Source organism: Vespa mandarinia, chromosome 6 (genome assembly GCF_050613455.1).
Source record: "Vespa mandarinia isolate Hongniang chromosome 6, ASM5061345v1, whole genome shotgun sequence".
Classification (NCBI taxonomy): Eukaryota; Metazoa; Arthropoda; class Insecta; order Hymenoptera; family Vespidae; genus Vespa; species Vespa mandarinia.
The window spans coordinates 4,585,442-4,611,416 of NC_140815.1; the positions used below are offsets into that span (position 1 = coordinate 4,585,442).

A 25,975-nucleotide genomic window follows, 5' to 3' on the forward strand; every position below is an offset into this window, starting at 1 on the left:
TTTCCGTTCCGAAGATATCGACTTCAAAAGATTTCCATTCATAAATCGTATAGAACAGCTGTTCGTAGTAATAGTAGTAGTAGTAGTACGACCGCGTAAATTCTTGGAAATTATATAGGTCAGTGTGTCAGCGAGCCGATTTGAATGAAATTATATAGGTTAATGGATCTTATATTTATATGGGAATATCTTCAAAACTAAAAATCGCAAAAACTTGAATCAAAGATCACTTTAAAGAGCAAATTTTTTTCTTATTTTTTAAGCATATTGTTAATAATTAATTAACAATTTGTTATAATTAACTTTTATAAACAAATTCTTAATTTATCTCATTCATCTTATTTTGTCAAGAAAAAATTCAAATTTGAACTGATTTATAAAATTACATAAATTAATAAATTATCAATAAATAAATTATTTTTTTATTTAAAAAAAAATACTTTTGTCTACATTATTAATAGCCACGCCTTTCATTTACATGGGAATATCTTCGGAACTAAAAAGTTTTAGATACTTGAATCAAATAGCACCTTAAAGAGAAAAATTTTCTCTATTTCTCTGTTTCGTCATAATCATATTATTAACAATTAATTAACAATTTGTTATAAATAATTTTTTATAATAAATTTTTTAACAAATTAACAAAAAAAATTTATTAACAAATTTTTACCTACTAAATTCATTTTATTTTTCAAAAAGAATTTCAGATTATTAAAATTTAAAAATTATAAAATTATATAAATAAGCACTTACTGTGGACTTAGTCTGTATTATGCTGAAGTTAAGAAACAATCATGCTCTTACTATTACTACTTATCTATTATTACTCTTACTATTATCATTGACATATCCTGTACACACACACACACACATATGTATATATATATATATGTGTGTGTGTACATATGTTATATAATTATATATAATATAGTTTACACGTAAAAATAATAAATTAAATATATATTGCTTAATTATTTATTTATATATAAGCAATTCTAAAATATAATGAATTATATGGAACAGCTTTCATACTGTTGGAAAATACTGCCACGTAACGCATGAGGTTGAACTAATGAGGTTAAACTAATTAAATTCAGAAGCACAATAGAGATATCGCACGTAATGTCATTATATATCCTATTCGCGAAGAGATAAAGGTTAATCCCTTTGGAAGCGAGAAGATCGATGCAATATCGTGATTTTGTCTAACTCGGATGAAGAGATGTCTGCAATGCATAATTCTAAGTCCAATATTTACACAAAATATATCTTACAAATCGATCGAGGAAGCGATCGTGCGAAATAGAAGAGACTACAACTATTATAGATTAAAAGCGAGCTAAGATGACTTACCGTAATCGTGAAAGGTATAGTGTTGACTAACTCCAATATGAAGTGGAACGATAGAAGCTGCTGCCAGACGTTACCCTGTGGACATTAGGAAGACAGCTCAACATACTCAGTGACAATATTATTAATAGGAATGCGGTTAAGAATGTTCCAAATAGAGCATAGCACTTTGTGAAGTCGTCCTGCACTTTCTATTTTCTCATCGCGGAACATTTTAGAATAAGTTTCTTTGCTATCTATTTTCAGTTATTGATATATCGTATTCTTGGATGATAGCTATCTCGAACGATCGAAAATATATTATTATTTATTCTTCGATCGAGCATCTCATGAAATTTTTAATTTCTTAGAATCTTATAGCAAATCGAGCAATCGTATCTATATATAATTAGATTTCTTTTCAAATGAACATTTAGATCTAACTAATTAATATTATGAAATCGCTTAAATTATCTACTAAATTTAATAATTTAGTCGTAAGCATGTCATTCTTGAAATAATTAATTTAATACATTATAATCGCTAATTTCTAAACTAATAAACTACACGTATCATCAGATAAAGAATTATCTTATCTGGGTTATATAGATTAATTTATTTTGCATTTATTATCTATTAGAAAAACGTATTAAGTTTATCGTAATTTCAATGGTACAAATGGAAATCTCTTTCGTACTGTTAGTTCACGGAAAATAAATGTTTAATAGTTTCAAATTCTGAAAAGAATATTTTCTGTTTTGCCATAACCGAGATTAAAAAAGCCAGAACGAATGTGTAGATTACGTTTATCGATTTAGACGACATTCAATTAATCGAATATTCCAGAAGAGCTTATCTCGAGTAAAGAAAATTGCCTGAGTCACGATAATTTGATTGTTAAGTTAGCAGAACGGAAAATCGCTTAAACGTTTGCAAATTTCTGGATTTTTATCTTAGCTTATCATATAAGGAATATCATTCATGTATGTCTGTGCTTATAACATTTACATATGCAACGTCTTCACTTTGATTTTAATCTTCAACTGCAAATACGGAATCCAAATAACATCGTACACTTTAACCAGAAAAACTTTTTATAATAAATATTCCAACTTTTTGCATTATAATGAAAGTCCGCTAAAATTACTGTTTCAAAGATCAAAGATTATGAAACGGAATATAGGTACTTTGGAGATGGAGATCAAGTGAATGTACTTATGCGTTTACTTAAGCGTGTGACTTATTCATATATATATATATATATACATACACACACATACATACACACACACACACACATACACCTTACACATTCATATACATATATATATATATATATATATATAAATATATATACGCACTTAAATGTGAAAATGTAAAGCAGGCCTAGATTGAGGAAATTTCAGGAAAGACTTTTTCAAACTTTATTTTGTAATTATACGATAACCTTCACTGCACTATACTATACTGGATACACCGTTCATCCGTCAAAGTCAGATTTTGGTTAGAATTTTTCAAAGGTTCGCTCGATGCCGGATCGTCACATCGCTGATCGATTGTTCCGCTTTTATTGTTTTATTAAATGTCGAATAACCGAACGGAAGGAAACGAGCGCAACCATCGATTTTAATTACTTAAGTCTCACGTACGAAAAATTCACGTAGAACTTAATATGGACCTATCAACGAAGTAAATTGCGTTTTACTGATGTCAACATGTTGTCGACGGACAGCTCTTTCATTTATATTACTTAGAAAAGAATTACTTTTCTCTGATGGATTTTCCCTAAAGATTTAAAAAATTGTTCATATATGTTTTTCATCCTGGACAGTACAAAAATAGTATTAAGGAAAAAGCATTATCATTCGTATGTGTTCGACTTTTTTTATTTGAAAAAAAAAAATAAAAAAAAAATAAAAAAAAAAGAAACAAAATAAAAAAAAAAGAAGCGTAGCTTCGCTATTCCTTCTCTTTCTTTTTTTTTTTTTTTTATAATACACGGATAAGTAGGAAGCATTTGTGTATTTCCATTGCTATAGGTTCTATATATGGAAGGAAGAAAAGGATCGAGGAATTTAAATAGAATCCTTAAATTTAAATATTATTACAGGAAGGCTTGTTTCAGCGACACGTTGTACTTGAACATTGGTAAATTTTCATTTATATGCAGGACCTCACTGTAGATTTTCAGTTATCCATCGTAGAGCTTTCAGGCTTGCAAGCTCTTTCCGATGGGTCGATTCTCTTTCCTGTATAGCCAGTTCGCGTTTTAGTCCGCTCAAGCTTCTCTCTTCCGTCCATACGAGAGACTATGACGGATTCTCAAAAAGCAAATCTCTTGTGCCAGATATTGAAAACTACTAGTACCATAAAAGCAAACTTATTCTGATTTTTTTTCTCTTTTCTTACGTATACTATTTAATACTTTCAGCAAGGCATACTTGAAATTTCTTTTGACAAATTCTCGTCTACTATGAATATACCTTGATCCATGAGAGAAAAACTCGAGATGGATAATTTCGTTTTCTTTTTAAATGAAATTTGTAAACATCTTCGTCGAGTCTTCGCAGTTTGGTAATTTAAATATAAGAAAATTAAAATACACATCTCGTAGATATATATATGTGAAAAGGTCAACGTTTACGTCTTGCAGCTTCTAGGAGTGGACGATTAGAAGTTATATACAAAACTATTCCAACTGCATTAGCTTAAACTTCTAATTTTCTTTCAAATCGCCTATTGAAAGTTTTGTAATAAAAGAAAAAAGAAAAAAAGAGATAGATCGGTCTCTAGAGAAGGAAAGTTTATCATGCTGAATAGTTAGTCCGCTAGACAGGACGCTTAAGATCTTAAACTTTGTGAGAATCGATGAATCTCATTTAAAATGCAACATTAGTTATGTGTGTTAAAAAATAAGTAATTTAAATCGGCGTTTGAAAGTTAAAAAGAAAAATTAAAAAGAGTATTATAATAGGTATTCGTTTAATAACTTTGCACGTGTGAAAAATTAAATAAGGAGATTTTGTTAAATTATATTATTATGTTGTTTATCAGTATGTTCTTCAGATACAGTCTTTATGACATGTCGTTTATATTGAGAAATATGAAAAAATATAAAACTACGTAACTATTTCTTATACAGGGTGTACGAAAATAATCTGTAAAACTTTATTCTTTAACGAAATTTATGATGGCGTATTTATCATAAAGTTTCTTTTATTAAAGTAAAAATATTACAAATATTCTATATGTACATCATTAGTTATATATAAAAATATTCAGTAGCATTTTGACATTAATTTATATCTGTAATTTTAAATCGTAATCTTGTATCTTTAATTAAAGAAAGATTGGAAAATGCAGATTCTAGAAATTCTTATTTAATAATTCTACATGTGTATAATGTTTATACTATTTGTATAATATATACTAGGAGAAAAAACAAAGAAAAACAAAAAGGACAAGTAACGCGAATCTTCTTTTCCGAACATGTCCCTTATTTATTCAAATGTGACATTATCCATTTATTATACATAGCGATTTTCGAAGAACGAGATTTCTGAAGCGACTCGACCGGATATAATCCGTTCGGGTGAGTATCGAGGAATATTTCCAAGACGTTAATCGCATTACGCTTGGTTACGCCTAACTCGATTAACGAGGTGCAAGTTTCCACTTACAAGACGTAAGCTCCTCGAATTCTCTCAGCAACGAAGGTGCAACGAGAAACTTAGGGGAATCGTAAGCGACAGGTGGAAATGCGTTTACCGAGACACGCGATGGCCCAGAAATATATATATACATGCGTATGTATATTCCAGTTATCTATACGTTCTGAATCTCTTAAAAGGTTAGACTATGGATTAGAATCTTTCTTAAATGGACGTCCGACACGTCGTCGAGTCTGATTAACAGAAAGAGAGGGAACATATTTATGACACGAACGTTTCGACGTGCTGCAGCATTTTAAACTTTCCTCTCGCCTCTCCTTTCGTATATACAATTTCTGCATAAAATCGTTCCACGTAAAGCCTCAGGAATCGCAAGCGGAATCATAAGTAGCATCGGAGAAATGAGAACCGTGCTTCTACATACCTTCATTCGATTTTCCAGCTAACCGCTCCAATTAACTCGACAAACTAACCTCGTGATCAAATAGTCAGAAATCACTTCGTTGCATTCAGATTAATCCTTCGAATTCGAATAATTACGATATAATGAGATTCCTGTTTTCGTCGAATCAAATCATTGAACTGATATGAATTTAAAAGAAAATCTATATCGATACGATCACCGATTAATTATAGACCTTGTGCTTCGGAATGTGTTTCAAAGACATGACCGGTGGAGAGAAATTTTCAATTTTTTTACGATCAATTTTTCAATAATAAATTTCTTTCTTTATCTTCGAATGAATGATATTGATAAATTAATGCCAATAAATCTCAAAGAAAAATGATAAATAACTAATTGGAGTATCACAGTCAGTAAAGTTATTACATTGGCGATCAAAACGATGAATAGGTATTAAATTTCAAATTTTACAATAAGGAATGTTTACAGAGTCATCGCCGAAATATTTTAAAAATGGGAAAAAACATTGTAACCGGAAAAATCTAAAACCCATGTAAAAGATAACCGATGAAACTGCAGAACGACTGTAGAATAGTCACTGCGAAAAGCTTCAAAGCGTAAAAAATATGAATTATCATTTTATTATTAAGTAATTATAGTAAGTATAGTAATTGAAGTAAGTAATTGAATAAAGAAAGATATTAAATCGTATTTGAAACTTTAGAGAATAGAAATTTATATAAGCGCGTTGAATAATTACATAGAATATAGGGAGGAGGGAAGGGGGAGGATTGAAAAAATTCAGAAGAGGAATTATTCGAGACAAGTAAAAAAAAAAAAAAAATGTAAATTCTTCGAAAAGTTATCAGCACGAAAGCGACAGGAGCGACTTTCATGCAACGGCGCAGTCAAAGAGACGAAGATAAAAGAAGAAATATATAAATATCGTTGTGCATAAGAAAAGTAATGCGGAAAAACACGTACCTTGTATCCAAGATAAGCAAGTAGTAAAGCTTCCGTGAGCGATACCATCGCCAGGATCACCTGTACTATCCAAAGCTCCAAAGGTCTTCTTACCCATAGAATCGCATCCCAGTTGATGGTTGGATGCTCCTGAAACTCTTCTTCGGTGAGATTCTGGGATGCAAGAAACTCCGTTTTGTTTCCGGGCGTACATCCGTAACTGAAAGAAACAAAACTCGTAGGTATATACGTAAAGTGAAAAGTGGGAAGAAAGAAAGAAAGAGAAAAAGGAAAAAAGAGAAATAGAGAGAGAGAGAGAGAGAGAGAGAGAGAGAACGGGACGATAGGAAGGTGTAAAAGGAAAGGCACTAGAAATCCTTTGGGAATATGCCGGCTTTTACACGGTCGAGCAATAGGATGCTAAAACGTTTCCGCTGCAAAACCTTATCTCGAGCTTATTCTACGCCACGATAGTAGTGCAACAAAGTATCGTAATCGTGCATGAATATTGCGTTAAGGTCGTGAACAGGAATAGCCGATTCGACTAAGGAAAATTTTCTTTAGGTATGCCATTTTGGTGGAACGAGAAATGAGAATTGCCCGAGGATTCAGAGTCGAATTGTCATTGGCCGATTAAGGTCCTTAATGAAATCCCGAAAGAAAGAATCGAGATCTCTTTTGGTTAATACCAATGGTTTCATTTCAAGAGTAACAATAATAGAATAATAAGAATAATAGAGATATCAAAATATATATAAGGAGTAAAAATAATAGGAATCACAAAAATAATAAGAATAACAAAAATAATAGGAATAAGAAAAGGTATAACGTGAATAATTATAACGAGAATATGAAAAACATGAATGGACATAACAAGAATAGGTCAAGCAAGAATAGATTAATCATGAATTGGTAAAGTATGAGTAAGTCAAGCAAGAATAGGCAAAGTATGTAAGGTCGAGCAAGAATAGGTCAGGCAAGAATAGTTCAAGTACGAATAGGTCAAGGATGAATAGATGAAGCAAGAATAGATAGATAGATAGATTTCATTCTTTTTCATTAATCCTGAACAAAGTCTGTGCCGAATATTGTTGGCGACAGTCTCTGTAAACTGACTGCCGTATATAGGCGGCGTCAGACGCTGTAAGCTAATAAATGACAGCCGTGTATAAGCGGCGTCAGCTTCCGTGGGCCAAAAAGTGACTGTCGTATGTAGACGGCATCAGCCGCTATGATGCACTAAGTGATTGCCGTATATAGACGGCACCCGTCGCAAAAGGTTTAAAACTATCCTCGGTTGACCTCGGAAAATTTTCTTTCAAAATTTCGACCAAATTTTTCGAAAAATAATAAAGAAAGACTTACCATGCTGCAAATGTCGGATCGTTGTCGATTATAACTCTGAATATGTAGAGGAAACATGTCAGTAACTTGAAGAAAAGATTGGCGAGTCGTATCCTTAAACCTGCAAAATGAAAGAAAGAAACAATATGATGCCTGTAAAAAGAAAAAAAAGAAAGAAATGATTTTCGTACGAGTAGAAGTGAGCGTAGACATAAGGGAAAACGAAGAGTGACAAGAATATCGATTGAAATCAATATCGCGTTTACGTAAGTGCAAAGATATGTATTGGCCATAGCAAAATGCGACGAAACAATCTGTTCGTGATATCTGCTGTCAGTTGCTGCCACTAGCAGCTTCTAAAGGGTAATACATTGTGCATAGACGATCGTTTTAAGTTTTTCACTTTACACACTGAATTTCGTGAAAATGATTATCTCGAAAATGAATTTCCAAAAATTACAAATCATTATTTATTGTAAAAATAATTATTTTCGATAAAGAAAAAGTATAAAAGAAAATATAAAAGATTTTATCTGTCGAGAAAATAACATTATCGAATTAACGTGAAATAGTACTTACACGTAATTCGTGATTTATCGAATCTAAAATATAACAAATGATCTCATTAATGTAATCGTTTGAAAACAATTTTTTTCCCCCTAAAGTAGAAAATTTTTTTAAAGTTTTTTTTTTCTTTAATTTTTGCATGACGTAATATTTCACTATTGAACAAACCAATTATTATTTTTTTGTAGGTATACATATCCTGTTGAATCGTAACTTGTCAAAATACTATACTCACGGAAGCGAGTTTTAGTATCGCGAGAAATCGCGATAATAGAATCTGTCTGTTAGCAAACACGACGTACAATACTAGAATTACTAGAAATGCGTTGGACGTCATCGCGGAAAGTGTCTGCGATTTTTGTTAGATTACAAAAAGCTGTCATAAGATAACATGGAAAAACAAAGGTTCGAAAATTGAGAATAATCGTATGTAGATAGATACTTGTTTTTATGCGTAATGTAAAATGTCACGTGAAATAGTTGAGAGAAGAGAGGTAGAGAGAAAGTGAGAGAAAAAGATAGGAAGAGAGAGAAAAAGAGAAAGAGAGAGAGAGAGAGAGAGAGAGAGAGAGAGAGAAACATTGTACATAACATTTTGCGCATATTATGTTAACCCTTTGAATGCTACGTAATCGTTCAAATTTCATTTCTAAAAATGTAAAAGTGTCATTATGATTGGATATGACGATATGATCGGATCTATCGACATGTATTGAAACAGACGCTAGCGTGCCTTTGTCATTTTTCGGCAAGATTTATTTAAACTCTTGAGATTCAAATGGTTAAATCCCGTATGTCGATAGAGCTGACGTACAAATATTGAAAACGTATTAAACTGATGTTAATCTATGCTGCGTTGAAAAAAAATGATAAAAATACGTCGGGTGTTCATTAATATTTATTGATGAAATAATAGTAATTTATTTTTGTAAGAAAAAATAAAAAAGAATCAAACACAAAGATTCTATAATATTTATTGTTACGAAAGAATAAACAAACACATGCATATGTATATAAGTTATATACATTATTGTATTCAAATAATTAATACTTTAACCTAAATATCAAGTTAATCGGCTTTCCATATTTATCTTTAATATCGATCAAATTTCGCGTAATCAACTATTTTACGAGCTTTTGTACCGATGTGATCACAACGATGACGCGTCGTAGAAAGGCTAATGCGAATACGATGATACTTTCTATGGTTTACGATGGCAGAACGTTGATAACTGATATGAAATATAGCGAACGACGAAAAATGGTCTCATATCTAGAGAATTTAGGCTTAACAGTTCGTGCTCATTGACGTTTATATTACGACTGAGATTTCTTTGATAGCTATATAAAACGATTACGTCTTTTATAATTCTCAAATAATCGGACCTAAGATTTATTCCGATTATAATAAATGATCGATAGATCTTTATTATAGCGGAATGATATTTTAATCCTCTTTAGAACTCATCGACCTAGCATATATAGATACTTAGATGTATACATACATAGGAATATACATGGATATGTGCAAAAGTAATTTGCTTGAAACCAAATTTCCGCTTTCCTGGGCTTAATGATTAATAGTCGATCCATCTCATACTCGGCTTGAAATACGAGTAGAAGGAGTGGGCCAAATTCACCATTGGATAGAAAAAGCCTCGTTATTTCAGTGGCGTGAAAATGTATGACAGAAAACTCATAGTATCGTTCAAAGCTTTGCCTTCGAGCGATTCGTTGCTGGGGATTAATGTATCCGCATATATATATATATTCATACACTTGCATATGCATGTATAGGTGCGGAAAAAAGCGTAGCGATTAGAATCAAATCGTAGAATGGATTAACTCACTCGAACGTTGGTTCTTGATGAAATACAACTGAAGTCGTTCCTTAAAGGTATTCTCGTTAACGTAGTACTCGACGCGAACTCTGAAACAAACAAAAAAATAGTTTCACAATCATTAGATTAATATTTTTATTTTTTCCTATTTTGTATATACGCGATAGTTATATTTATATATATATATATATATATATATATATATATATATATATATATAATAGGAAACTTGAAAATATATCTTTATCGATGTCATGGAAGATGCCATACAAATTTTGGGAGATATAATATCACTTTGTGAATATAGTTATAGTAGCTTAGTATATCGATAGATTATGATAGTTCGCTATTCGATTTCCTAGCTTCTATAGAATAATTGATTTTGCTTTTGGGACACTCATCGGAATAGGTATAGCTCAAGAACCAATTGCATTCGGTCGATGATACTTTCCTTCTCGTTCTGACACGAGAGTTCTATTCTTAGTGCCGATAATGCAGCAGCGTCACTGAGAATAGCGTTACGTGACGTCACTTTGCCAACGTCGACAACCGATCGACGTGGGCATAGGCGATCCTTCTCTCTGTTGCGTTGAACTCGTTCTTTGACCTACATATATAACGTCATAGCTACCCGACCTATGACACGCGTCTTCCGTTGAAACGAAACTTCTAATATACTTCACCTTTTCTTCTTACTATTGCTTCTCAAGGAAGAATCATTTTTATGAGAAATATTGAACACTAGTGTGATTCCCAGAACAAATCTAATAAAGACAGAGAATAACCAATAATCCTTTAGAAAATCCAGTAATTTATCATTAATATTTTTCCATGTTTATATTGAAGATATTGATATTTCTTTTCTGCAATATATTAATTCCTTTATATGAAGAAATAATAAATATATCGTATATTTTACCAATTGTTTATTTTATAGATAATACAAATTTTATCAAATTCTAAAACTAGGATATTAATCGGTTCGTATCTCTCATATGTTATTTTTTATTATTTATCACAAATACTATTTTTCAAATATTTCATGGGATTTTTTTAAAGAAAAGTAAAATGTGAAACTTTTCCCATGGTATGACTTTTAAAATTCCTTTGTGATAGGTCAAAATTGAGACGTCATCTGTTATGTAGGAAGTCATTTTAGCTCTATCATTATCCGAGCGTATATCAACACACGAAAATTAATGAGATTCTTTCTAAAATATATCACATAAGCGGACACGAGAAAACTCGCGTATCGTTGAATCTTGTAAACACGTAATAACTAATTAGCCAACCTTCCTCGATAAACGCGATGGAAAAATTGGACAAAATGGGAAATGGTATTTGTACGACGCCAATTATTGTGAAAGATCGCGATAAAATGCATGCGTCTCTATGTTGGGCGTGTCTGATTTGTGATTGGACGAAAGCTAATATAGTATATAAGTACGTTTACAAGGCATGCATGCTAATACGTGAATACAAATGATAAATATTTATCATGACCGTATTTCTGTTTTTCAAATTTTTCTGATCTTCTAACTTTTCCGCACGTACCAGATTCATACGGACATAAAAGAAAACTCGCGATCGATGATTCTCGTTATAAAGCCCTCTGCGTACTTTGTTCTTTCAATTTTTTTTTCGGGCTTAGAAAATGAATGGCTATAGAAACCTATGTCGCTAATCTAACCGTTGGGATCAGATGGAGGAAAGAAGTTGCGGAGCAGGTGGACTCAAACCGGAGAAGATTAATGATCTCTTTATCCGCACATTCACCGATTATGGAGGCGAAGAAAAGCATCAGGCTTCGTTCATTCTTCTTCTTTTTTTGTCTCGTTTAACGTTAAATACTGTAATTCCGAGACCTCCGAGTTCTTCAGTTTCTCCAAGTATCTTTTTTTCTTACAACGTAGAGACACACTTACCTTTATTATATCTCCGGTAAAAAATTTCAATTACGAAACTTCCAAGTTGTTCAGTAAGAGAATGATAACTAAGGAAATCGTGCAAATTTTCAACGAAAAGTAAAATAAATAATATTAAAAAGTAAAATAAATGGAAACAGAAATATGTTATCCCCAATGTTTGTATATAAAATAAATACCAAAGTTAATAGGATTGTATGAAAAGTTTTGGTATTTTACATGGTAGAAGAAATAATATCAGTTAACATCGTTCTCTCTCTCTCTCTTTCTCTCTTTCTCTTTCTCTCTTTATTTATTTATTTTTCTTTTTTTTTTTGATATACGTTTCCTATTTCCTACGTGTAAAATCATAATAAACGAGGCGTCACGAAAAGTTTTTCTCTGTAACAAGATTAATGTCTATGCGGTTTCATTTTGGTTACCACTGAAAGATCAATTCACAACAACAAGTTTCGCTTATACTCTTACCCTGTGCCCTGTTGCTTGACACTGAAGAGCATACTTTCTTACGAACGATACTCCATTAAGAACATTTGAATTATTAATATTTTTAAAGTGGATTATATATCAATTATTAGCTCATAAATCGATAATGAAAATTTTCTGAACTTGTTATCTAAGATCCAAAAATAAGGCTGTCTTATGCACTTACTTATTCTTAGCATAATACATGTATGTATATATATATATATATATATATATATATATATATAATATGTATGTTATATATATTATATATAGTTGATATTTAACTGATAATTTTCTTTCCTATCTCAGCTCAATTTATTTAACGTTACGTATCTGCCTTTCCACTGATACAAGAAAATTTTGTGCGAATTTTAAGACAGCTAGTCTTTTATTCTAACTTGAGATATCGTTTGGAACGATTTATATAAATTGAAAGAGATGTTTTTCATATCTGTTCTTCTTACCTCGATAGCAATTTGTCTTCCCGTCTGTCATTCTTTCTTTTCCAGTGTCTTTATCTTTTATCTTAAATCGTTCTTCCCATACGATAGGATAGTTTCTAATCGTAAGAAGATCCTCGAAAATTCTAACAAAATCTTTGAATTGACAATTCGATTGTCTTTCTCTTATCGATCGATAAGCATAATTAATTTTAGAAACGAAACAGAAAGTATTAAAAATAATTTTCCTATATCTAATAACGATAAATTAATTGGTATAGTATGAAAAAATCTCTAACATAATAAAGATTTTTCTGTATTTTCTGATATATAGACTTTTATTCTCTCTCTCTCTCTCTCTCTCTCTCTCTCTTTCTCTCTGTCTTTCTCTTTCTCTATCTCTTTTTCTTTTTCATATCGTTTCTCTTTGATTGGTATAGAAAATGACAATATAGTACTAATGTCACCATTCAACTAAAGAAATATTAGCGTTCCCATAGTACTCCTTTTTATTTGAACTTAAAACACTAGCAAGTATAAGCCAATCTATAAATTGAAAAGGAAAGTTTACTCGATTGAAGTCCGCTATCCTCAGTTTCGCAGTTGCTTTTTTACTTCATCGATCGTTACACTTTTACCATTTCGTTGGAAATACAACGTTCCATCGTTCGTTGTACCAATAGGAACATTTCAACGGATAAGTACGATGATCTCATTAATTTTAGAAATTGAAATGTTTATAGGAGATTAAGCACTATTTTTAATGTTATTATATTTATCAATTTATTCAAAATTATAAATGACACATTTTCATGTTTTATAAAAGCTCACTGTAAATATTTTCATAGAATCGATTCAGACATTTCATTAAATAATTTTCAACATTTAAATATTTATACCTAAAATGTGCATAATTTTCTTGAAAATTTTCAAGCGATCAGTCCGAAATTGTATAGAATATTTTTAGTTACGATAAAAAAAAGAAAAAAAAAAAAAACTATGTATAATGTTTTGTTAAATTTGATTCATTTTATTGTTATAGCTGAAAAAAAGAAGACTCTTAGCAGTCATGTCTACAAAACTTTATACATACTAATACTTGAATCCATGACCTTTCGCTTGTCCGATTGTTCTTTCAACTGAATTATCTACCTCTCCAACCAAATGTTCTCATGAATGCTTAATAGTTATAAAGGTGATTCGATCTTCCACTTTATATTTCATGCATCTTTCAATAACTTCTATTAGGTTGCATAGGCAAAAAGGTTGTATCAGCTCGTATAATACCTATAGATCCTCAGTTTCAATGAGTTCTATCAACATGCAATATCTGTAACTGTAATTTATATGCACTTCGTACTCGGTTTGATACAACGAAACAAAAAAATGACTTAGCATGCTCACATACATGGACGAACACGTAGACGAATTCTCTTCAGAATTGTAATGCAAGACACGCGATGATAATAATTAAGTATCCGAGAAGCCACAGAGAAACGAGAAAAGTTTATCGGGAATAATTTCAAGTATAATTTTTCATCGAATCCATTGGATTAGCGTGACGATGGAAATGTCGAAGCGTATCGTTTATGAGTATGGGAAATCGAAAATTGCCTCTATTAAAGTCGACGACAGTGCTTTTTAATTGAGTCGCTTTGATACTTTGAAAAGTTTCATTAATTACGTACATGTACGTATGTATGTATGTAGGTTGTATATTGAACGCCGTACGTTGGTGAATTATACGAAGGATCCTGTTCAATGGCGGGCCATCTTGACTGCAGCTTGTTAAACAGTCGATCGTTTATATTTACCTGCAGCAACATCGATCGGTCAGGTATGACCCACTATGCGACAACTCAACACCAACTGCGTGCTGTTTCGTTCGACGATGCCACGAAGGTCCCTATCTACGTTGATATTCACGCACGAAGTTTGCTTCTAGCAAAGCTCTTACATGCGAAATACATCCTTACATTTCTGTGCTTTCGACAATGGAAATACCTTAAGTAAGCGTAAGTTGAAAAGAGCTTGAAAAAAAAATGATTCAGGTGGAAGGAAAATACTTTACTCAGCTTTATCATGGGAAACCAAATATTACAAATCTACAAATTCCACTTTTAACACTCATCAATAGATTCCAAATTGAAATCTTATTATTATAATACATTCAGAAACTAAATGCTTCTTTTTCTAATAATTATAAAAATTCGAATTTTATTTTTCACTTTCATCCTATTGTATGTATATGTCTGTTATTGTTACATTATACGGAGGTATCTATTCCTTTGTATACGATCTTATTTTTTCGATTTCTTTCGTGAAAAAGATCAATCAATTTAAAACATTTTCGTATACTTTAATCGTATATTAAAAAATCAATGATTTTGCAGATATTAAAAGTATTCAATGAAATAAGAGCTGATTATAAAGATGTTAAATATTTTTTTAAAGCTTTCATTAATGCAGCTTGATTTTGTATACATTGTTCTGGTAACATTTTCAACACTAAAAATACTTCACATATGTATTTAGTTTAGTTTCGATCGCGTAGTACAGACGGATTTGCGAAAGAGGAAAGGGATTCGTCTGTGATCGGTCAACAAAACGTTACGAGTCACGTGCTGCAGTTCTCGACGGGTGATTGAAAACGATTTAACGAGGACGCGTCTGTCTACCGATCGGCTTGAACGAGTATTTGTGAAGTGTCTACAACAGAGAGAAATTGGTTACGAATAACGAGCAACATATAAAGGTAATTTCGTTTTATTGGACACAAAACATGCTTCTTCGATAATCGATTGCTGTTTGTCATTTAAATGAAACTACGTACGATCGTGCTTTATCCTTTTTCAAATGGTGTCGGCGTTACTTCGTAAACAAAAAACTTTGCATTCTCGACTCGTTTATAAATAATGTTAATAGATTTACACAAATTGTATTTCTAATAAATATTATACATTCTAATTCATTTATTATCGCACTATCTCACTCGTAAGACAATTTCCTATTATTTGTAATACAATTAATGTTTGTAATTTAATGACAAATATATAAATTAATTCAAATAAATATAAATAAATTGTTAAAATTTTAATTGTTAATAATTATAATATTCAAGACTACATCTATGTAAACGATTCGAGAATTGAAAGATTTTCAGATATTTCATACCTGACAAGTTGCTTGAAAAGTATTTATATGTGAGAACTCTCGAATAATTCATGATCACGAAGATGGAGAGGAACGTCGATTTGGAGAATGAACGAAAGTAGACGGTGTATACGATTAATGTTTAAAAATCGATAGAAGTCGCGCGAAACCGAAACAAATAATTGCTCCGCAAATAACTTTGTTCATTTATAATAACGAAAGGAAAGACTAGACTATCAAATTCCTTTTTTTTTTTTTTCTCCTTCTTTTAATCTGATATTATTCCTCGTTTCTAAATGTATCCTCGTCATCGTGAATAGAATTACGATGTATCAAAATAAAATTGTTCAACCTTGTACCGCAATAAGTTTACGATACCATAGTCGAAGCTACAGTCTTTACCCTTAATAGCTAGTTCAAACAAGAGAAAAGTGATGATAAATATGTAATAGAAAAAGAAAGGTGTTCATTTAGAAGTACGAATTGCCTATTCTATTTTTATCAACGATGACGAAATATCGAACGTTCCATTCAATTCCAACATACTTTGACTATGATTGATCAAGTTATAAATATGAATCAAAATATGTATTTTCATCTTCGTTAATCTTATATTGTATACGAAATAATGTTATTTCATTTCATTTCCGTAATTATATACGACATTATTACTTCACGGAAATATTGCGTAGGAAGATAAATTCATTTCAAGAAAAAGTACAAAGAATGTTAATTTAGTTTTCTACCAAGGTGAATTCGAATTATTATTAGTCATCTTCAGAATTACATAACGATTGATTGGACTTCTTTCTGTTTTGTATTCAAATTGTTGTTGTTCAAAAACCCATAAAAAAAAAGCGTCATTTTTTCTTTAGCATAAGGCAACGAAGGATCAATAAAAGAAAAAAATATTAATAAAAATAGATGATATCGTTAGTGGATAGTCATAGGCTAGCTAAAATCAAGATAAGCGTAATTAGAATGTATCATTGGTGGTACAATGTTAGCGTAATATCGTTGAATTTTTTTTTTTTAGAATAAAGTAAATTACAGAAATAATATGTCGCGTTATACTTTTATCTTTTGATCTGCAATAATCGTGGAGAAAGGGAAAAATAAAAAAGAGAGAAAGAGAGAGAGAGAGAGAGAGAGAGAGAGAGAAAGAGAGAGAAGAATGGAAAGAAAAAAGAGAGAGAAGGAGATAGATAAAGAGAGAAAGAGGGAATATCGAAAGCTCCCATACGGACGTGCGTGCTTGAAATTGCGTGCTGTTAGCTAGTATGCCCTTCGCCCACTCCTCGGCTCTGCATAAATAAATTAAAGGGTTAAAAGCGAGTAGAGCTAGTGGCGATGCCATGAACGTCGCACTGATCCTCTCTCTTTCTCTCTCCAGCGTTAACCATAGTAATAATGAGTGACATAGTTATTAAGATAATAAATTCTACAATGAAAAAAGAATCTGGGAGTGCCCCCTTAAAATAATTAGGCATCCTAAACGTGTTGCTCTTGAAGCGTGGCTATCTTCAAGAGTATATAGCTACGCTATATTGTTTAATAATTAATGTAAGAGTTGAAAAGACGCGAAAAGATATCTATGTAGAAGAGATTTTGGAGAGTATCCTGCGACCACAACAGGTTTGGCTTTAAGATTTATGTCGAGTAAACGCGTAATAAATATGAGCGAAATAAATTTCGAGCTAAGAGATTGGTTAATCCGAATTTCAAGAGGGTTCTTCGCCCGGACTATACGAACCGGAACATTTTCGAAGGGTAGTAATTTAAATTGCGAGGGTTCGCTCCGTTTAATTCACGATGTCTTAAGCAGTTCGCTTTTATGTTTCAGTAATCACGTGCCTGTACCTCTTCGATGTTGTTATTTCTTAAAAGCGAATATATTATAAGTTGGTATTAGATGGCGTACAAAAGTTATATAAAGGGTAAGTTTCGAAGTAGATACGTCAATGATAATAGGAAATAAATTATATTGTTTTCTTTTCGGTAGATTCACGTTAATCAACGAACGAATAGAACTTAAGAGTCTAAGCTACAAGATTGAGTATAAGATTGTGCTTACATACAACTCTTAGATATCGTATTCTCTTGCAAAGGGTGAACTTTCAATATGGCATACGTGATATGTCATAAAAAGCAATTTAATGATACACAAGAGAGGAATCAGAATATTGTGTGCGAGACGTTGCTCCTGATTATGAAAAAAAAACAAAAAAAAAAAAAAAAGAAAAGAAAAGAAAAGAAAAGAAAAAGAAAAGAGAGAAAAAACAAACAAACAGTTTATAAGGTATTCCTTAGAAACGATAAAAACATTTTAAAGCACACTATACCGGAAAACGTTTCGCGTGCGTGATTTCTCCAATGAAGGAACACTTTTATCATTCTTATTCAATGATCGTCGGAAAAAGAAACGAAAGAAGATGAATGAAAAAATGTGAGTGTCTTTCTTTCGTCTATTAGAAAGAAATTATTTTGGTGATGATAATGCTTCAGAGATACGGCATGTCTTCTCTAAAATACGAGTAATTTCAAGCCAAGCCATATGCGGCCGACAGCTTTCGGACGTTTTGCAGTGTGATACTCGCTCGCCTGCCGCACGCCAGGCATCAAAGTCTCTAAGAGCTATTGTTATATCTTCAAATAACTTTATTACAATTTATTTAATTCGATCTTAAATTTCCAATCGATGTAATAAATAATATTCAATTTTGCCTTATCTAAAATTCTAGAAGCAACGAGTATAGATTCCGTTTCATCTCGTCTCTTTTATTTTTCATTTATTTCATTTAATTCATGAGATGATACTCTCACCGATGGCACTTTCGGGAAAATTTTCAATTAAAATCGAGGTATTCGTGTTCCAGGCGAAACGTGATATCTAACGAATCTTCCACGGTTGAACTTTCGAGCTACGGACAGTTTGAAACCTCCCGGGTATATCGTGTCAAGCGATGAACTATTTCCTATTGTACCGGATCGTATTATCTCGAATTCTCTATATGCACTTTATAGTATCTATTAATACGATTTGACGCTAGAGGATATTGTTATGAAGTTGAGAATCATCCTGGCGGTGAAACGATCGATTTATAATGTATTTTCAATAATTCTTTATCGTTATCGCTATATACAATTTTCGTTTTTTTTTATTCTCTCCCTTTCTCTCTCTCTCCCTTTCTCTCTCTCTCTCTCTTTCTCCTTCTTGCTTTTTTAATCATTAGTAAACATATAGATAGATGTAAAAAAAAAAAGATTACGTTTTATGGTTACACCATAACACTACCTTTTTATTGAAATATTTCATTGGCATTAAACTTATTCCTTTCTGTATTCAAGTCGCGATAATAATATCGTTTGGGAGAATTCGCTATCGGTACCTTTCACTGTAAGTTTTAAATGGACCACAAAATTTTCAGTTTACGAGCTATCCCTTGTGCTCATAAAATATTCGTAAAAACGATGACATTTAAAGCTCATAATCTCGAAAAAAAAACATTCTTTTAAATAAAATAAAAAACAAGATAACGTCACTGTTTCATATTAATATTCATAATTCTTCTTGTATATCTATCAAATTATATTTATCCTTAATTAAACGATTAAGAAAAAATCAAATTATCTGCGAACGTTATAAAGTATTTTGAATAATCGTATTTGTTGATTTTTATATTAGAATATTTGAAATGGTCGAATTATTAAGTTTTCGATTCTTTGGATAATTCACGTTTATCAAATACTGTTTGAATAGAAAAGATTTTGAGTAAGCACTTAATATGTAATTGAATTTGTAAATTTCAAGTACTATATCTCAGATTTATAAAAATATTTTGTTGTGTTGTCAAATTGTACAGTTTATTCATGAGACACCGTTCGATTGCCTAATGCATAGTGCCATGAACAGAAGATAATAAGCTACGACACCATGGAAGTTAACTATATCGATTTTATCAATACAAGGTTGTCGTAGAAGATTACAATGGGAACTATCGAGAAATACACACACACATACACACACGCACACATATATATATATATTTTATCTCATATTTCTTACACTTCAATGGACGATAAGCATATCCACTTTTCGAGCGAAAAGCTGAAACGTATGTATGTACTTTCTTTCAAATCAAATATACAGTTTGAAGATTGAAACGTTGGAGTACGTTTTGTTATGATTTTTATAAAAAAAAAAAACAAAAAAAAAAAGAAGAAAAAAAAATAAAAAAGAAGAAATAAAAAGAAAATGATAAAAAACATAGAGTCGACCATCTTCGTCTAACATAACACGCAAATACAGAGACCAAAGAAAAGTCGCAAATGAATCTAAAATTAGAAGTCTCATCCACCTTCTGTAACGACTCTCACCTCGTCGCGTCAAGTGTTCTCACCCGAACAATATACAACGTGTAAAAGTGTCATTACAGCGAGTCTGCAATTGCATAGATTGTTTTTTTCCCTTTTTTTCTTTTTTTTTTTTTTTTTTTTTTGTTTAATTTTTTAGGGCAAAGACACTTGACTTTCTTTCGTAAGAACTTCATCGAAACGAAGAGAAATTCGCGATCGCAAATCAAAGAAGATTTCTTACAGGTGATATATTTTTTTACTGGAATAAAACTCGTATCTTCTATAAAACAAGCTCTCTTTGAGTATTGCTATTCATTGTGGATGGAAACGCGACTTGCGTATGTCGGCTCGTAAAGTCAAATTGACAGATCGACTTTTTTCGAGCTTCGATTCTTTTCCTATAGCTAGGATTCTTAAACGACGCAGAAAAAAGTAATCTATTGAAAGAAAGAGAGAGAGAGAGAGAGAGAGAGAGAGAGAGAGAGCAAGAGCAAGAGATAAAAAATGAACAGAAAAGCGTGATAGATCTCGTTCGTTATTTATTAGCGGGATTTAGATGTCACACGTCATTCGCACGTCACAAAACTCGAAAGAGGAAACACATCGGGTAGACACATTGGAAGATCGTAGAGTCGTTCGAGAAACTCTTGAATTCTCTTTTCCCTTCCATATAAAAGACAATAACTCTCTGCACGCTTATCCATGACGATTGATTCTTTTTTTTTTTTTTTCTATGTCGACTTCGTTGACTTTAAAAAGACATAAATAAGTTTGTAATATTGATCTTCCTTAATATTATTTTGACAATTATTCTACGATATTTCACGTGAAAGTAAAAACTTTTGAACGATCTCAATAATTGTTTCGATGTAATACAATGTAAAACAATGGAAGATATTTTCGAAACATCGTTAATAGAAAAGCTATATCGTTGACATGATTTTCCTTTATTGAATTTTCAAAAATGTTATTTTTATTTGGCATATAGGAGAAAGAAAAAAAATGTATTCTTTCGAGGAATAGTAGAAATGATCATCGAAATATCAACTTTAGTTTGGAGATTCCTCCGAGTACAGTAGTCGAAGTACTTTTTGGTCAGACGCCCTCCAGCTCTCTCTCTCTCTCTCTCTCTCTCTCTCTCTCTCTATATATATATATATATATATATATATATATATATATATATATCTTTCTCTTTCTCTTTTTCGTACGCGCGCTGTATGATCGACCAAAACTTATTTCCCACGAGTGTCATGATTCGATTCGATACGGAAAAGTAGGAGACGAAAGGAAAAGAGAAAAGTCGCGGTTCCACTTCTTATCTTAGACTACGTTTCCTTTTTCCCTTCTATCTGCTATATCTATTACTACTACTACTACTACTATTACTACTACTACTACTACTACTACTACTACTACTACTACTGTCTCTTTCTCTATCTTTTTCTTTTTCTTCTTTCCTGTATCTAGTCCTTTTTTCTTTCATTTTTTTTTTTTTTAGCTCAAAGCATCATCTCAGAAAAATCCTATAACCCTCCCGAGATCGGTTTCGGAGAGAAAGGTAAGTGCACCGTTGAAAGAGTACGGAGCGGAAAAGTTTTTGATTACCGCTCTTCTTCTAGTACGCGTCCTTTACAACGACGCTTTTGTAGGATTAGATCGTGAATGAAAAAAAAAAAGGAGTCACTTCGAATTTTGTAGATCATCGGAAAAACACAAAAGATCCGTATGGATCAAGTATTTGTCAAAGTATTTATCATCTCTATAGTTAAATTTATAAAGAAGTATTATTGGATTGGCAACTAAGTGATTGCGAATTTTGTTTTCAATATTTCCATAAATTTTTCTTACAGATATACATACAGACAAGCTGAACTCAGAGATGACATTTGAAAAGAACGATATACATTAAATTTCTGAATTTAACAGGACAGTTATTTATGATTTTATGTAAAAAGGTCATTTTTCATATAGATTTCATGTAGAAATAGAATATATGTATATATATATATATATATAAATGGTAAAGAGATACAAAATCCACAAGTAATATTTCTTCTTTTTAACACTTTTCAATTCGATCATATAATGCGATATTATGCTTTCCAGGTTATCTTTTATAGTTTCCGTATATTACGATGAATTTAAAATTATCATATACACATTCTATTCGCTCATATAAAGTTTATTTTTCATATTTTTAATCAAATTAATATTTCAACTAACTATTAAACGTATAGATATATCTTAAAACAGTGTCAGCATAATATATTTCCATTAAATAATTTTTTCAGTAAACCTTTTTATACTTGTTAAAAAAAAAAAAGAAAGAAAAAAAAAGGAGAAAAGAAAAGAAAAAGAATCATGCGCATCTGAAAGATTAAAGTTAACTCAAAATATAATATATGGCAAGGTAAGTTGATAAATAACGAGTAAAACTCTAAGTGGTTAAAGTAATGTAATAACTACGAGGTTCTTATTCGCTCAGCCATAAAGCTGACAACCCGTGAAAATGATCGTGCAAGTAGAAGGAACATTTTTAATCGAGTACTTTTTTATCGAGTACTTAGCCCCAAAAGTATCGTAACCTTTTCCTTGAAAGAGAACGACTTTGTCCCGCAATGTCTCACGCGTAAACCCAGAAACATTTTTCTTTTGGGTGAAAATCTTGTCTTCGTACTACCTCTATCTCATTCGTTCCCTTAGATACGTTAATCGTACAACAGTTGACTTTAGTTCTTACGACAAATCTTTTGCTTGGTGAAAGAGAATCTCATTTTTTGTTCTTTCATTTTATTCTTCAGATTTCAAGTATGTGTCGTTGTCTCTCGTGAAACGACATGAATTTTCGAGAAGATCTTTCCATCGAGATATGCAAAATTTTTATCTCGAAAAAATCCCTCACGACGAACAGAAAATATTCTAGGAGATCTTTTTTCTACAAGAGAAAGCTGAGAGACTTTGGTTTAGGAAAGATCTCAAAGCTTAAGGTAAACAATTTATTGCGATAAAGATATTGCGGATGAAAGGATTAAAAACGATTAACCTCGATTTTTTTCCAAGGATGAAAGATTGTAGGGTCATTCGAACTTTTAATGATTAAATTATAAGTTTGTTGTACGTATCTTCAATCTTATTTACTAATTGTGAAGAAGTGGATAAATCTATTCTCAAATAAGATTTCGTATCATTAATAAATGAGCGAGTAAAATGATAGACTTCAATATTCTAATTTTATCGTTGAAATATTTTCGTTCATTCGTTCATTCGTAAATCATAAATAAATTTATCGATCTACATAATACATATTACTTACTAGATTTACTAGTATCTATCTAAAACCTGACAACGAATGAAAATAACTTATCTACGAATTCGAAGACTTTATATCGTTTTTTTCGTTACTTTTCTCTTATTAAATAAGACTTCCAATGTTCCCTGGGATTTTCTCTATCAGCTAGTCATTCTTAACAAATCTCCTAATTTTCCGACGATCCTAACATCCCGTTCCCTTTCTCTTTTTTTTTCCTCTTGTTAAGATTCCACGGAAGTTTTCTTCTAACTAGCTTGAGCGAGGTAACAATTAAGTGGAGCCTCGTTACAGGCTCTCCTCTCTTCATTTCTACTCACTTCTCCCTTCGATTCTACTCAAACTAGTACAACGGTTGGAAGGGCAATCCTATAATTAGGTTGATCGATAATAGCCTGTCTCGAACAACGATCGCGACCATGGGGATCAATCAATTTGTAAGTTTTTGATCTTTAGCTTTAAGTGTCTATATTTCCTTCACTCGCCAATAAAATTCGCATCAAAAAGCTTCAGAACTAATTCTCACGATGCGAAGCAGGTGTCCGAGATAAATGCGATTATCGACAGCCCACGATAATTCCGAAAGCTCGTTATCTAGGAACTAACGAGTAAATGGTAAACTTGTTTCTAGTATGGTCAGTATCTCGATTGGATTTTATTAGAACCTCGATTGCCTCGGTCATCTCCATCGTAATATTATAGCTGACTATTTGCATATACATTATATGATTCTATTATCGTATTTCAAATAAAATTCGAACTATTCCATATACAAGATTCATCGAAATAGATTCATCAATGATATTTCCTGGCACGAAATTGATCGTTTTTCGAAATTCATGATATTTTTATTTTTAACGAAACACGATGAACTGTATATTTAAAAATAATACTGTTGCAAATATTTCTTTATTTCTATGACGATGCTGAAATAGTCATTCGAACGAGTGTTAGTCCGTTCTGAAAATTGACGTTAAATTTTTAAAAATAATTTATAACCGTTCATTATTATTTTTTAATGTAAGATTTGCTTGAATACTCGTTTAAGTGTGATAACAATAGGTTTGTATATGGTCCGATTGTACTGTTATTTTCTCCAAATGATTATTATTTTAAATAGAAAGACCATCGTGCAAAGCGTTGCACCGAATCGTATGCCATTAAAATCGTATAACGATAAAATCGTCTCTTTGAACGAATACATTTGCTTGCCGAAATGATAATTCCATTCAAAAGATTCTTTGCGAATATTTTGTATCCGTTATTTGAACAAGCTTTATGCCTCCACTAAATCGCAATTGATTTCGAATATTTTTAAAAATAGATATAGAGAGTTTTAACATACCTCGTAATTTTCTGGTCAAAGATAAAAATATAACGGGATCTTTTCCAGTTCCAAATCGGGAATATAGTATAATTTGATTTCGTCCTTTTTTTCAATAACATTTTCACTATTTTATCCGTAATCTATAAGTAATTTTATTGATTAGAATAGAAGTATGATTATTTATATATTTTATTAAAATATTTTATTAAAAAAAAAAAAGGAACAATATGTTATCATTGTTAAACGTTCATAAACTAATTAAACTTTTATGAATTTTTTAAACCATACAGATATATATATATATATATATATATATATATATATATATATGCTGAACTGTATGATCGTCTGCACTTTTTATTTATTTATTAATTTTTATTAATTTTATATTCTGAAAATTCATAATATATGCATACGATAGAGTGATTTTCAATATATAATTAAATTCTTAATGATACGATTCTTGTACGAACTGTTTAGTTACATAAACAATTTTTTCCAAATATGATCATTTTTTCTTATCAATATCAGATCGTTTGTTGAGGTAGATATATGTATCTACAATTACGTGGATTTTTTTTGGCACATTTTGTGTGACACGCAGAAAGATCGGATTAATAAATCAGTGGTCGAATGTGGTAAATGAGGCGCGGTGCGACGAAATACAAAGCACATTAACAGTCGTTCAATGCTCTCTAATTAAATGCTTGCAAACACTCGATGGAAACGATCGTCAGACGACGGTCTTGCGATCTATTTACAGAGCGTCGCTATGATACGACAGTCGCAAAGCCGGAACGGACTGACAGCGGACCATGTTTCATTAACAGAACGAGAACAGAGAATGCGATGGTAGCTTAGCTTCCGTCGAACGACGG

The 25,975-nt window shown here is 31.5% G+C and overlaps 1 protein-coding gene across 2 annotated transcripts in view; it reads right to left on the bottom strand.

Annotated features, from left to right (window-relative positions):
• The window catches only part of SLO2 (slowpoke 2), a 91,639-nt gene that overhangs the window by 21,337 nt on the left and 44,327 nt on the right, over positions 1 to 25,975 (bottom strand). For both annotated transcript variants that reach the window (XM_035864903.2, XM_085658001.1), the window contains exons 3-6: positions 10,128 to 10,207; positions 7,732 to 7,831; positions 6,388 to 6,586; positions 1,354 to 1,428 (exon numbers count right to left, since the gene is read on the bottom strand). In XM_035864903.2, coding sequence (XP_035720796.1) covers positions 1,354 to 1,428; positions 6,388 to 6,586; positions 7,732 to 7,831; positions 10,128 to 10,207 — 454 coding nt within the window. The remainder of the gene's footprint in view (positions 1 to 1,353; positions 1,429 to 6,387; positions 6,587 to 7,731; positions 7,832 to 10,127; positions 10,208 to 25,975) is intronic.